Here is a 16,329-nt window from a genome sequence, read left to right on the forward strand (position 1 = left end):
TCAAAACACATTCTTATTTCATTTTCTTGTCTAAATTTTCCATGAAAAAAATTCGCCAACCTTTCTAATTCATCTAATATATTTTTGTAATATTTTGTCATTGGTGTAGAGTGAGAAAACAAAATACCTCGTCAAAAGTCGGTCATTTATACAACCCATGTTGCAAGGGGTAGCCACAATTGTGGACATATTCTTGTGACAAAATGATATGCACTCAGAAACCTGTGAGACAATTAGAAAAAACAAGTAATAATATAAAAGAACCAATTTTTCCATAATCAGATTAAATAGTACAGATTTACTACGAGAACAGAAATATATCATTTTGGTAAATTATTTTAGAATAAAAGTCATTCATTGGAAACTGCTTAAATGGAATTATTTATCTGTAATGACGCTATTCCAATTTATCCAGTTTGACTGTATAACCAAAATGTGTTTAATTTCAAGCCTTCAACCTTCCCATAAGCATTACTATGGTAATTCATGATTCTTCATATTAATAGGTCCAACCTTACACATTTCAGTCAGTGATATAATTTCTTCTCCCCAGAATTCAATCTTCCCCATGTATTTTTTCATAGCAAACTTGTCTTTAAATGGTTTTCTGTATTTTATAGAAGGGTGACAGAAATATTCGATCAATATAGACTCTTATTGAAAAAAGAACAAACTTACCAATGAATCCATTTTAAGAAATTCTGATGATATCAAGATGGATACCACATTGTTGGCCTCTGGATAGGAAATAATTGAACAAAAGCCTGAATTGACATCAAATGGTAATTTATATTTTTAAATATAGAAGGCCTGTGATTTTCATTATGTATTTTCCCCCCATGCTAGTTGATTACAGTTTTTGTTTTTATTAAATCTTGTTTGTATCCATTCACCTCAAAATAGTTTAAACAAATCTAAAATCATATTACGTCAACAATACAATTTACAAAAAGGGTGGAATGACAGAACATTTAATAGCTACGAACTGAAGAGGATGTTCCAGGTGAGAATATAGAGAAAACAAGACGCGTTTGCATTCCTAAGCTGATCTAAAATAATCGAGTCTCATACGGTAAAAATCAAAAATCACTTCCAAAGCACAGTCAAAAAGCTTTGCATTTAGAACTATACAGGAGGACATCATTTGAATGTCTTTTATGTTTATATATAAGGTATGCCATACTGTATAAGACAAGACGAGTGTTATAACGAAACCGCTGCAAAATACTGACACCATGTTATTCGTTCTGACAACAGAAATTTTACATTTCTATGTTCGTCGCTTTTTATGTTGTTGTAATGGCAAATCAAAAAAATTGTTATTTGAAGTAGAACCTATAACATTTTTAAAAAATCCCTATAAATGTATAATCTATTTAGCAAAAATACTTGCTGCATTGCATTCACAATTAAAAGCGAGCAGTAACACACCTAGCTTTGGTTCTTCTGTTACTTCCTTAGTTCCTCTTTTCACATATTTGATGAGCCAGTCAAATATCTGAACATCACAATGAACAGAAATATCCACTTCCTCCCACCTCTGGGCATCCGTTGATAAGTACTCCGCAAAATACTTCATTTCCTGAACCAACAGATCTCGAGGGCAGTGGAAGTCTTTTTTTACTGCAAACAAGTAAGACGATTAAATTCAAATTTCTTAGGGGGATAGAAAAATACAAAAAGACTATATAATTGCTGACTATTTATGTTACAAATTACATTATCCAATTACCCATCTTTATCTTTGTGTGTTGTTAACAGAATCATTATAAAAAGTGAAATTACTTTTATTTTCTTTTTTTTTTTAATATAAAATATTGTTTATTCCATTCCACCATACCACTATTCAAGCTCATTTGTATTATCAAACCACATTTTTACTGTTTGGGTAGAAATAACATAAAATTCACTAGATTTTAAAAGGAAAACAAACAAAAAACGAACAAAAACCAAAACAACAAAACACATACACAAACAACAGGTGGTACAAGAACAATTTATTACAATTTCATCATACAATCAAAAAGTACAAGATCAAAGAACAATTTGTCTGATAAGAAATAGAAGAGAAAAAAAAAGAGAAATAAGAAAATTCATTTTCTAAAAATACTTACAATTCTTGGCTTCATCGCAAACATGGATCACCATAATTGGGCTGGATTTTGAGATAAAATGGACATAGTGAAAATTGTGATATGAGTTTTAAGTGTAAAATCAGACAAAAACTACGTGAATATGGGATGAATGTTTTTGTATATAAAGTTGTACAAAGTGAGGTTGCTCAATATATATTATATTTTTCTATTAAAATGACCTTACATTTTGTAAAACTAGCATCTACCAATGCATTGGTGACTGAAGTCCTGATAAAAACAATGACATAATTATCTATTTTGTCGTTAATGCATAACCAAAGGTATTGTGTGGGGCTTTGGAGGCATTGAGATTAAAGAAAATGATGACTGAATGAAAATAAACTGGTGTATTTATCAAAATCATCTCCTATGAGAGATTGGTTCACAGTGTTATAACTAGGATCACAATGATGTAAATAGACACAACTGTTCCTATTTAAACGTATCAAGAAATCCCCATGTACAGCAAGGCAGTAAATTCTGTTAAAACATTTAACCAATGTGGTGACTTATTATTTGAACATCCCATGTTTCGCAGAGTTAACTGTTTCAGACCCCACAGCGCAGTCCCATTGCTCCTGAAGTCATACAACTGAGCACATTGACAATATATGTCAAATTGACATACCACTAACTAAACAAAGGTCCAAAATAACAATGTTTTACTGTTGCCTAACTTGAGATATTTTGAAAGTTAATTTGTAAAAGCAAGATATCTAAATAAAACATTGCCTTTGACATGGGCATTAACATTGAAAATCTATGTGGGCACGTGATCAAGAAAGGGAGAAAATTATATTATTACCCTCTTTGGGTCAATTCTCTTTTGTAGTTGTTATCTTTTGTCCCCGGAGCTTTGTCTTTCTCATCCTTGTCTAAAACACAACAAGAGAATACGTAGAGATTATAAAAAATGATTATCACATAAACATATATAGTAACAAAATATAAAGAAATATATATATATATATATATATATATATATATATATATATATATATATATATATATATATATATATATAGTAGTAGTAGGCATCCTTCCGTCTCGAGTGACGATGGTTTGCGCCCTGTATGACTTTAGTCTCATCAGTCTTGTTGAGAGCAGCGACGGGTGTGACTCAGCAGACCAATCCTTGCATGGCAGTCTCTACCGCAGTTGTTGCACACATAGTTTGACTGTGCGTTTGGTATTTGGATCTGCTGCCTCTCTTTCCTCCTTGCTCTCCTCTCCTTAAACTTCGTCTTTCTCCTCTCCTCACCTCTCTTCACTCCCTCCATCACCGCATATCTCCAGCCGCTGCGGTCGTCAGCAAGCGACTCCCAGGTGTTTGAGTCGATGCCTGTCAATTTCATGCCTCGTTTGCAGACATCATAGAAGCGCAGAGCTGGACGGCCAGTTGGTCGCCGTCCAGAAGCTAGTTCACCGTACATGATGTCTTTGGGTATGCGTCCATTGTCCATCCTGTGTACGTGACCAAGCCATCGCAAACGTCGCTGGCAGAGCATGAGATGCATACTGAGGGAGTTAGCTCTTTCTAGCACTGCATTGTTAATGAGTCTGTCCTGCCACCTGATGCCGAGAATTCGTCGTAGACAGCGAATGTGGAAGTTTTCCAGGCGGTTCTCCTGTCTGGCATATGTTGTCCAGGATTCACTGCCATACAGTAGGCTACTGAGTACACATGCCTGGTATACTCTGAGTTTGGTGTTCAAAGTGAGTTGGTTGTTAGGGAGCTGCAAGGTCTGGGCCGGACGTCCCGCTTGCTGAAAGGAAATTGATGTGCATTTCGAACCCAACACCTCTCATTTCCAGGTGCATTGATCGCCGCGTAATCCTGTCTTTGACAGAGATTATTGCATATGGCCTCTCATGCATTATTGTGTCCATAACAGCACCTTCCCGTGGTGTTCCCTGTTTCTACTGAGTTTGTTATGGGCGCGACCGAGTCCCCGGCGGTATAACCGGGTTAGGGAGTAGGTGGGACCCTTTCCTCTTAAGGTGCAGGAGTCAGAACCCACCGGTGAGTGGTACACGCTCTGCTCCTCACTCACCCACCTCACACTCATTCTGTAGTTTGGTGTCTTCTGTATGTCCTTACTTTTCTTAATCTACCCCTATAACTCATACTCTCCCTAGCCATCGATGTATGGCTCCACTGCCTTGTGGATACCTTCGGGAGGAGGAAAGGCTAAGGAGTAAACCTGACAGAAATCTGCATCCAAACTGATGCCAAACGTATCGCTGTGCGATCCTTTGGACCACACCAGGGAGGAAGAGAGGGAGGTTCTGGTTACTGGGCAGCCCAGGATCTCCACATACTCTGCCCAGGCCGCGCCCTGGAGAGGACACTCCAGTCTCACCTTCACCGGTGAAGAGTAACAACACGGAAGACAGCAGTCTACGAGTGATAAGTCCTTGCTCGATTGGCGTAGAGTTGGACGCTACGGGTTGTCTTCGACGGTGGGAGGGATCATCGTAATCCTACTGGTCAGCTACCGCCCGCCCCAAGCTGGGCAGCCCCCAGCCAGAAAGGTGTTGACCCGCCACGATCTGCCTGCTTCAGAGGGTGCCTGGAGCTTAGAGCTTGCAAGCTTGACAAGTGGATCATTAAACTGTGTACCAGGCAAGCAAATGAAAAAGAAAACGAAGTCCCCAGCTCTTCGATTAGCAAGCTGGAATGTAAGAACTATGCGCTCAGGACTGACAGATGACCTTCAGGCCATGGACGATGCTCGAAAAACAGCAGTAATTGATCGTGAACTTAACAGATTGAACATCGACATAGCAGCCTTGCAGGAAACGCGACTCCCAGAGAGGGGATCCCTGAAGGAGAAACACTTTACATTCTTCTGGCAAGGAAAAGGCACAGAAGACGTGAGGGAGCACGGTGTTGGATTTGCAGTACGCCATACATTGCTTCCTATGATTGAACCGCCAACAGACGGCACAGAGAGAATTTTAAAGCTGCGCCTGTCTTCCATGCAGGGCTCGCAGAACCTTGTTTGCGTCTACGCCCCAACACTGCAAGCTTCGGTTGAAGTAAAGGACCAATTCTATGAGTCATTAGACACCATTGTCAACAATATCCCAGAAGTGGAGCACATCTACCTTCTTGGCGACTTCAACGCGCGAGTTGGTGCTGACAAAGAATCATGGCCAACCGTTTTGGGGCACCACGGCATAGGAAAGATGAATGAAAATGGTCAGAGGCTTCTTGAACTCTGCTGCTATCGCAAACTATGCGTGACGAACACCTATTTTCAGAACAAGGCATGTCACAAGGTGTCATGGAGACATCCAAGGTCAAAACACTGGCATCAGCTGGACATGATCATTACTAAGCGCGATTCTCTTAACAATGTTTGTAACACCAGGTCCTATCAAAGCGCTGATTGCGACACTGATCACTCTTTGGTTGCCACAAGGGTGAAACTGACACCAAAAAAACTTCATCACTCAAAGAGAAAGGGCCAGCCCAGGATCAACATCAGCAAGACAGCTTACCGGGAAAAGAATATAGAGTTCAACGAGCAACTTGAGAAGATTCTCAACACAGCTCATAGAGAAGCAGAACAAAACGCACAGGACAGCTGGAACTCTCTTAGAAACGCCATTTAAAGCACTGCAGTTCTGACATACGGCAAAAAGGAGCGCAAGAGCAATGATTGGTTTGAAGCCAGAATTACTGAGATGGAGCCAGTCATTGATGCCAAGCGCAGCGCACTTGTCAGCTATAAACATAAACCGAGTCAGAGGAACCTGCAGGCGCTGCGAGCTGCACGCAGCAAAGCACAGCAAACAGCACGACGTTGCGCCAATGACTACTGGCTTCAGTTGTAGGACAACATCCAGCAAGCGTCTGAAAGTGGCAACATAAGGGCCATGTATGAGGGCATCAAACAGGCGACAGGCAAATCTACAAAGAAAACTGCACCTATTAAATCCAAGACAGGGGAAGCCATCACTGACAAGGACAAGCAGATGGGTAGATGGGTAGAGCACTACTTGGAACTCTACGCCAGAGAAAACACTGTCACCCAAAAAGCGTTAGACGCAATTGAAGAACTGCCAGTACTGGAAGAACTAGACGCAGAACCAATCATGGAGGAGCTCAGCAAAGCAATCGATGCTCTGGCCTGTGGCAGAGCACCCGGTGACGACAGCATTCCACCCGAAATCATCAAATGTGGAAAGCCAGCCCTCTTGGAACCACTACATAAACTCCTGTGTCTTTGCTGGAGAGAAGGCAAGGTACCCCAGGATATGCGTGATGCCAAGATTATCACCCTCTACAAAAACAAGGGAGACCGTAGCGACTGTAATAACTATAGGGGAATCTCTCTACTGAGCAATGTGGGTAAAGTCTTTGCGCGTGTTGTCCTCGCTCGACTGCAAGTCCTCGCCGAACGTATCTACCCAGAGTCGCAGTGTGGCTTCAGAGCCAAGAGGTCGACAGTGGACATGATCTTCTCAGTACGTCAACTTCAGGAGAAATGCAGAGAACAGCAGATGCCCCTCTACATTGCATTTATTGACCTGACAAAGGCATTTGACCTTGTTAGCAGGAAGGGCCTTTTCCAGCTGCTAAAGAAGATTGGCTGTCCTCCTCAGCAGCTTAGCATCATTGCCTCCTTCCACGACGACATGAAGGGCACCATTAGCTACGACAGTGGAGCCTCTGAACCCTTCCCCATGCGCAGCGGCGTGAAACAAGGCTGTGTCCTCGCACCGACTTTGTTTGGTATATTTTTCTCCTTACTGCTGAAGTTCGCATTCAAAGAGTCCCCAGAAGGAGTCCACTTACACACCAGAAGTGATGGGAAGCTGTTCAATCTGGCACGGCTGAGAGCAAAGACCAAGGTCCGCACAGTCCTCATAAGGGAAATGCTATTTGCAGATGATGCAGCTCTATGCGCGCATACCGAGGAAGACCTTCAGCGGCTGATGGACAGGTTTTCCCACGCATGCAGGGAATTCGGGCTGACGATCAGCATCAAGAAAACAAATGTAATGTGTCAGGATGTCCCCTCTATACCAGCAATTTACATTGACAACGAGGAGCTAGAAGTCACTGATCACTTCACATACCTGGGCACAACCATCACCAGCAACCTCTCACTTGATGCAGAATTAGACAAGCGCATCGCCAAAGCTGCCGCTGTCATGGCACAACTGAGCAAGAGAGTGTGGACCAACAACCAACTCACTTTGAACACCAAACTCAGAGTATACCATATATATGTATATATATATATATATTTATGAGTGTTGGTGGGTACTTGTAGGTACGAAAGTGCTCGATAATGATGGTTAGAGCTAATATAGAATGCAAATTTTCACTCACTTTTTGTGGCCGAGACATTACAATGGATTACGCCGACTGAAGACGTGGAAAACACAGAAACGAGTCGTCTCAGCCACAAAAATGTGAGTGAAAATTTGCATTCTATATATATATATATATATATATATATATATATATATATATATATATATACTTTTTTTTTTTTTATGAAGTGGACGAGTGGTTAAGGCATTGCACTGTGACCCGGATGACCCGGGTTCGAGCCCCGCTTCAGGCACTTTCGTTTTTTTCCTTGAGCAAGATTATTAACCCCCAATTTGCTCACTTGGATAACATGGGTGATTCCTGTTGACATCAGACATCTTGTTTGATGAGTTATCTATATTCCTTCATGGAAAAGGCGACGATATCTTATATATAAATTATAAAAACAAAAACCATGAAATAATAGTGCTCAACTTTAGTATAAAAGGAGCTATTTATAAACATTTGAAAGATAATTAAGATAGTATGACTTCTACAACGTTGTTATCGAGCGGTGCTCTCATCAGGAAGTGGAAGTGAAATATATATATATGGAGCATGATAGATGGTAAATAGTAAATTAGCTCTTTTTCATAGTGCCAATTACCTTGAATTTTAATGCCCAAAGAACATTGAAGCCTAAACTACAACGAATACATTATCATCACCACCATTATCCTCTTTTTTTTTTCCTTCTCCTCCTCCTTCTTCCTTGCTCTCCCCTTTCTCCTTCTTTTTCTTATTATTATCATCATTATTGCTACTTTTATCATTATCATTAATATTAATTTCTCCATCATCATAATCACATGAATATTATTTACTGACTTCTGTTTTTGCTAGATCCTGGTCTACTATTGCTGTTGACATTCTTTCCACTGACATCCAATTCCCCATTGTTGCCAGTTCCACTTAGAGAACGACTGACATGCTGAATTGCAACACCACCACCAGCTGAAAGAAGTTCCTCATATCGGCGTGCACACTTTAAGGAATACACAATAGAAAAAGTTTCATTCTTAAAAGAATAAATGAATCTAGAAGCTGTCATTTATTCCAACTTTTCAAAACAAAGCCATTTTTGTATTAAAAAATCAAATCAGCACCGCTAGTATTTTCATTGATGTAGGAAATGAGCACAAAATCAAGAACTGAACAAGTGTGTATGAAAGGAGCACTGGTGCCTGCTCCTTAATTTCTTAATTTGAGCACAAAATCAAATCATCCAGTAATGAACTTTTGAAGGAAGTTATTCATTGAAAAGAACTTTCATATTCAGTTAGAATGCCTCCACTATTCCATATCTTGATGGATATTTCACATTTTAAAAGAAAGTATCTGTAAAAGATTAAATCTCAAGTAAAAGAGGTAATCTTTTTTAAAAGCAAAAAAAGAAACACAATGACAAAAAGACAAAATAAATAAATAAATAAATAAATAAATAAATAAATAAATAAAGAGAGAAATAAATAACTGAAGGAATAAATATATAAAAACAACACACATAAAAACAAACACCAAATAAACTAGTTTAAAGATTCAATTCAGGTCAATGATACAATGCAAAGGTCATAGATAATTAGACATGTCTCAAATATACAGGGTAGGGTGTCCACAAAAAATTTTCACATTAAAAGTAATTGCAAACGTGGGAATAAATAAAATTTGATCATTTCCAAAGTGTAAAAATATGTATAAGTATAATTCAATTGGGCCTTTTGTACTTTTGAGTGCCTGTTCTCAAACTGGCACCCAATTTGATCCAGACACTGCTGACAACCACAAGTGATGGAATCGGTCACATTTTGAAACAATTCCCTTTGTATTTGGGTGCATTTATATTCAATGGCTCCTTTCCATTCAGCGACTGGTTTCGTAGCATAACCTTTGTAATTTAAGTATCCCCAATAACAAAAAATATTGTGTGAGGTCTGATGGATGGGGATGATAATAATTTTTTAAAAACCTTCGTCCAGTCCACCTGTTGGCAAGAGCTCATCACGAAAGGACCTAACACCGCTTGCTGAAAATAAAACTCTTCATCTTCAAAGGCTTCTCTAATACTTGGCATACCGGGCTGTTGCAGCAAGTAAATGAGAGCAGTTACAGTGGTATAAATAAAAGAACGATCCAATTATTTTCAATGTGGATACATTTTTTGGAACACTTTGTACTGATAACTTTTCACTGTGAACATGTTTTTTTTTTCAAAGTTAAGTTACACAGCTATCCAGTCATTTTGCTCTATGTGGCCAGTTGGATTAACAATAACAGCTAGACTTGTAAAAGTAACCTTGGCATCATCATTGATAAAAAATTTTCCATGAGAAGCCATATGAATAACACCATACAATGTATGTATATAGAAATGAAAAAAATAAGCAAAATTCGTCATTTAATAACAAAGTATATAGCAGAACTTTTGATTAATTCCCTTGTTTTATTCAAATTGGACTACTGTAACTCCCTCAACGGCGAATTTAGCTATAGACAAAATGTGTAAACTTCAGGTTGTTCAAAATAATGCAGCCAGACTCAGTATACGGAATAAAAACAAATACACGTCAGCAACTTTCCTTCTCCATGAGTTACATTGGCTTCCTGTGGAGAAAATAGTTGCTGATAAGATTTGCACTCTAGTCTATAAATCCTTGAGCACTAACAGTCCTTCCAATAATATTAAAGACCTTCTAAACATATATGCCCCCAATAGAAACTTGAGGTCAAGCAATGACCAATCAATCCTTGTCAAACATAACACCTTGTGTAAAATAGTTGTAAAATGTTTTCAATTTTCAGTCCCTCATTTTTAGAATTCTCTCCCAGCACATGTGAGATGCTCGGATTTGTTGACAAATTTCAAATCTTGCTAAAGCTTTATCTTTTTACATCGTAAGTTGTTATGCTAATACAGTTCACTCCGGATAATAGTAACACCTTGGGATCAGCAAAAATGTTGTGATATATTAACCGAAGTTGCAATAAACCGAAGTTGAATGTCCTGTCCACTATTGTAACATTTTACACTAATGTGGTAAACTAAAACTAGTCGTTCTTAGCCAACCACCAACTGACCCATTTGATTGAAATAAAAACTATATTGCAGCCCTGTATATATTTTGACAAGCAAAATCAGCTTTGAGGAAAGCCAACATCTTATTCAGGTTGGATTTACTTTCACTCTTTCTTTCTCAACAGTTGTAAGAGTCAAAGAGATTAGCTGTGATGACAGACAATAAGCTCTCACCAAACCCGTTGGTCACAATGCGCAGTTTTCATACCCAAACAAAGGATTTCATCAGTCAGTCTCTCCTTACAAGAATCATCTTCTACCTGTTGTGTATCCTCTTATCTAATAGTCACAGATGACAGCACAAACCCGTATTGCAAAGCCCTGCCTTCATTTGTCTCTAATAGGGTGCTGAAACACTACTGTAGCATTAAACCCCGCCCACTCTCGATTCTATAACCTGTCATGATTTCACCTAGGATGAAATTTAACTAACCATAAGATTTTGTTTGACTGATTTCGTGACTTTTCCTCTTTTTGAGGTTGAAAATTTGTTGTGATCAACCACAGTTTGTTGCAATTAACTAGTGTACTTTTATATAAAATCATTCCGTTTTTTGAGAAATGTTGCGATTAACTGAGTTGTGATTATCCGGAGTGAACTGTATCATGTTTTGTTCTTGTTAAATTGAATTCGTATCTCTTTTCCATCAACACATGTCTTACTGTAATGTTTTGTTTTATATCACTGTAAAGTGCTTAGAGCCTGTGACAACAGGGTGAAGCGCTATATAAATGCCATTTATTATTATTAATACTATTATTAAGTTGTAAAGAACTGATACATTGTCCTCCAAACTTCTTTTCACTCATTCATAATCATATCAAGAAGTCTTGATACAAGTGAGCTCCTCCCTCCTCCTCCTCATCATCCATCGTGGCTTGTGCTCTTGAGCACGTTGCCGGTCAGCTGTCTCCACGAATCACGATCCTCTGCGGTGCGCATGAAATCTGTGATGCTTTTTAAGTCACATTTGGCCATTCTTAGGTTATTTAGATAAGTCATTCTTTGTCTTCCTCTAGCTCTCTTTCATCGATCATCCCAGATGTAACCAACTTTTCTATTCCGTCTCTTGTCCACACATGTCCCAGAAAACGTAACTGCCTCTTTCTGATGTTATCGATCAGTATTCTTCCCTTTCTCACTTTCTCTAACATTTCCTCGTTCGTACACCTGTCTGTCCATGATACCCTCAACATTCTTCTATACACCCACATCTCAAATGCCTCTAACCTCCTCGTACATTCTTTGTCAAGCGTTCACGTTTCACAACGGTATAAAAGGGTACTTATAACATATGTTTCTACTACTTTCATTCTGGTCTTCAAGTTTAGGTTGTTGTTTGACACAACTGGTCGCATTTTATGGAACACGTTTTTTGCTATTGCTATTCTTTGTTTTATATCCTCTATGTCACGTGCATCATGGGTGATGATAGTGCCTAAATATTTAAATTTCTTTACTTGTTTGATGGTCTCTCCTTTGCTTGACAAGTGGAAGGTCGCGTTGTTGTCATTCTTTGGGACCACCATGCATTCGGTTTTCTTAATATTTAGTTTCAGACCCATCTCTTCACTTTTGCACACCACATCTAAAATTTTCTGCACATGTTCTGGAGAGTAGGCCATCAGAGTACCATTGTCTCATGCTATTCATATTCTGCCCTCCAACGACTATGCCTTTTATATCTTCAATTTCTTTAAATATTATTTCACTATATATGTTAAAAAGGTCCGGTGATAAGACGCAACCTTGTCTTACTCCCTTCTCGATGTTAAAGAAGTCCGATATTTCATTATCCAGTTTGACACACGCTGTTTGATTCCAATATAAGTTTCTCACAAGTCGAAGGTCTTTACTGTCTATACTGATTTTTTCTAAGATTTTGAATAGCGTATCGTGCTGTACTGAATCAAAAGCTTTGGAATAATCAATGAAGCATAGATAAAGTGATTTTTGTTTTTCAATTGACCGTTGCATTAATGTTTTCAATGTAAAGATTGCATTTACCGTACCCTTTTCTTTAACAAAACCAAACTGCTCCTCACTTATTTCTGGAGAGATCTTGCTCCTCATTCTTTTCATAAGTATTCTTAACATAACTTTGTGGCCTGGCTCATTATGCTGATTGTTCTGTGTTGGTCACAGTCAATAGTACCTTGTTTTTTTGGGTATCGTAATGAATACCGATTGTCTTAAGACATTAGGCAATTCACCCTTTTCATATAAGACATTAAAGGCTTTTGTCAGAATGTCTATTCCCAGATCGTCGAGGACGTCAATCAATTCTATTGAGAAGCTATCTTGGCCTACCGCTTTCTCCTTTTTCATCTCTTTGCAAGGAGCTTTTACTTTTTCTCGCATAATCTGAGGACCCATGTTCACAGTAGAGATATCTTTATCCAAGCTCGTCCCTCTTTTGTCATCCACGTATAGATTTTTTATGTATACTGCCCAACGTTCCAAAATTTCATTGTCGATAAGTATATTACCGTTTGCGTCTTTAACGTATTTTCTTGCCACGGCTGGGTGTTTTCCACTTAGATCTTGTATTGACTGGTAGAATTGTTTGGTGTTAGATTGTTTTAGTCTTTCAATTCTTTGACATTCATGTTCAATATAATCTTCCTTTGCTCTCTTACACTCACGTTTTATAATCTTATTAGCTTCTTTATATTCATTGCTGTTGCGTTCTAGTTTTCGTCTTTCATTCATCAGTTTCAAGATCTTGTCATCCATCCACTTATGTTTTGGTTCGTGTTTTTTCACAGATGGAATAGTTTCTCTTGCAGATTCTGTGATGCAGTTCGATACTTGATTCCAGTACTCATCTATGTTTATATCTGAGGTCAAGTTTTCACTTTTTTCTTTCACGCATTCTTTGTAATCATTTTTTATTTGATGGTTAATTCTCAATAGATCTAATTGCAGTTTTGGATCCACTTTCTTTTTCTTTATTTGTTTAAGTTTTATTTTATTTTTAGCGTGGCCTTGACAGGTCTGTGGTCACTATTACAATCTGCGCTTGGAATAGTTGTTGCGTTGCGTACAATATTTCTGAATCAATGTTGGACCAGAATAAAGTCTATCAAATTTTTATAAAGGCCACCTGGGCTTACCCATGTCCACTTCTTTCTATCATGGTTTTAAAACCATGTATTGACAATAGTAAGGTTTTTCAATCTGCACCAGTCGACAAATCTTTCCCCTCTATCATTTTTGGTACCTAGTCCGTGGGGACCATGATATTTTCAACTCTCTAGTTACCAACCTTTGCATTGAAATCACCAATTATTAAACGAATTTCATCAGATTTATATTGTTTTAATGCTTGTTCCATATCTTGATAGAGTGTCTCAATTGTATTTTCGTCACTGTCTGATGTCGGGGCGTATATTTGAATAATATTAACATTAAACGGGTTTCTTTTCAACTTTAAAATAACTCTTTCTGAGATTGCAACATGATCTAAATAGCACTTTGATGTTGATTTGTCTAAAAGAAGTCCAACTCCACCTGCATAATACAATACAAAATCATCTTCTTTAACTACTCCTTCTCCCTTCCACTTCGTTTCTGAGATTCCAAGGATGTTCATTTGGAAGTTTTTCATTTCTTGAAAAACGTTTTCAAATTTTCCTAAATGGTTTAAAGTACGTATATTCCACGTGGCCAATGTGATTGTTTCATTTCGCACCAGTTTGAAACGTTCAACGTGTTCGGGACAGCTGATGTCCTGGGAAAGTTTGTTAGTGACGGTGGTTTTCCATTGCCTTCCATCATTGTTATTAGTAGAATTTAACTCATTGCATTTTAATTTGACTGAGTTGTTTTTGATGTTTTCTTTGGCTTCTCCTGGTTTTTGTTTTTGTTTCCTTCCACCTTTATGTCCTCTTTTTGTTATTTTTCTGTATGCCTTGAATAATTCAAAAGATCTCAAAATGTTCACTATTTCTAAATTTGGTGTATTATTAATTGTGTGTCGTATTGTATGTAGGTGTTGGGATGAATAGTTATAACAATAATTAGGTGTTGTCATTTTCAATGTTCATCGTCGACCATTGTAATAAGATTAAAATAGCACACTGTTGTTTTTTTCTTCTTAAAATCGTAAAACGTAAACAAAAATGGTCTCAATAGATGATAAAATCCTTGCAAAAATTTACAAAACTTTAAAATATTGCTAAATTAATAGTTTAAAATTCACGAAATTTCGTCAAAAGCAGCACAACATCATAAGAAATCCTCTGAATTTGGAATACAATTCGTCCTTTATAAAAATAATACTTAAAACAGCTGTAAAATGCAATAATTTAAAGAGCTCTGTGAAAAGCAGCCTTCCAGCGCTGAACACATTACACACCTCCTCCTACCCTAAATCAAATGCTTTCACAGATATTAATGGCTTTGAAAACATCCTCATCTACATTTCTAAGATATGTTTAACAAGACATCAAGGTTTGAGCGACAAAGTTTAGTGCATTATCAGCGATTGGATCAGTGACAACCATCAATGCCTTGTCAAGCCTCAGAAAATTCCGGTGTTGTTTTCTTTATAATATAATATAATAATATAATGAATTTATATAGCGCCTAGTTCCAATTTAGAATTGCTCACTGGCGCTTTACATCAACACGTCATGTATGATATACAAATATAGAACTGGCATGTTAAAAACCACACAAATTCAATGATAACACAATATATTATAATAAAATAAATACTAAGAGTCCAAATTATATGCCCTATAGAAAAGGTCAGTATTTAACCGTTTTCTAATGATAAGTGGATTTTCACTATTTTTAGTTTTAATACTGATGGAGTTCCACAGTCAGGGGGCATGGTGGTCAAAGGATTTCTCATGAAAAACTAACGATTTTGGGGGTTCCCTTAGGATATTTAAATTAGCAGATCTTAAATTTCGACTAGGCAAGACATTTTAATTTTACATATTTAACCTCACTCAACACAGATGTAAATGAGCACCTGTTTAAAAGCAGTGACAAAATATTTTAAGAGAGCTTGTATAAAAAATAGTGTCCATCAGGCAACTTGAACAATATGAAAAGCAAATTTGGTTTCATATGATCTATTAGGCAGTGTGAAAAATGCTCTTTAAAAATTTGCATAATCATTAAATTAATTAATTATTACTTATATGTACCTGTATTGCTGAAGTGCCAGGAATAAGTCTAGCAATAGCTTCCCAGTTTTTGTTTGGTAGGCTTGAAAAATCTGATAAACCAATGAGTGTCTTGAGGATCAAGTCTAATGTGACACCAACACGTGATGATGGTTCGACAGTATTCATTTTTATACCCAGTGACACAAAATGAACACATTACAAATGCTGACCCACTGAAAAACAAAAAACAAAAAAGGTTCTAGATTATGTCTGTAATTTGTTTTTAGTATAAACGGTTAAAAAAAATCTCAATTACTGAATTAAACCTCAGACAAGATTGTACTTCTACTTCTACGGTTAATCTGATATCCTTGTGAAATTGAAAAAAAAAAATAGGGGGAGGGGGGGGGGGGCGGGGGAACTAAAAATTAACAGAAAACAAACAAACAAAAGAACCCCCCCCCCCCCCCAGAACAAAACCAAAACAACCAAAAACAACACAAAAAAGGAAGAAAAAAAACAAAAACAAAAAAAGCCAACAAATTTAATTAATCTTACTCTAATATTTCTTTCAGAATTGTTCTGCCTGAACAATATGACGAAAATTGAAAGAGGTATGTTAGATTTTTAATCAATAAAATAATTTGATGGTAAAAATGGATCTC

At 37.5% G+C, this 16,329-nt stretch overlaps 1 protein-coding gene across 1 annotated transcript in view; it reads right to left on the reverse strand.

Moving 5' to 3' along the window:
• The window catches only part of LOC144968734 (SANT and BTB domain regulator of class switch recombination-like), a 43,582-nt gene that overhangs the window by 26,916 nt on the left and 337 nt on the right, over positions 1–16,329 (reverse strand). The window contains exons 2-8 of the mRNA XM_078907366.1: positions 15,704–15,897; positions 8,296–8,452; positions 2,941–3,010; positions 2,115–2,155; positions 1,432–1,623; positions 679–737; positions 128–222 (exon numbers count right to left, since the gene is read on the reverse strand). Coding sequence (XP_078763492.1) covers positions 128–222; positions 679–737; positions 1,432–1,623; positions 2,115–2,155; positions 2,941–3,010; positions 8,296–8,452; positions 15,704–15,850 — 761 coding nt within the window. The 5' untranslated portion in view covers positions 15,851–15,897. The remainder of the gene's footprint in view (positions 1–127; positions 223–678; positions 738–1,431; positions 1,624–2,114; positions 2,156–2,940; positions 3,011–8,295; positions 8,453–15,703; positions 15,898–16,329) is intronic.

The sequence above is a fragment of the Berghia stephanieae genome, chromosome 3 (assembly GCF_034508935.2).
Source record: "Berghia stephanieae isolate SIO BIC M18660-M18661 chromosome 3, UCSD_Bste_1.3, whole genome shotgun sequence".
NCBI classification, from domain to species: domain Eukaryota; kingdom Metazoa; phylum Mollusca; class Gastropoda; order Nudibranchia; family Aeolidiidae; genus Berghia; species Berghia stephanieae.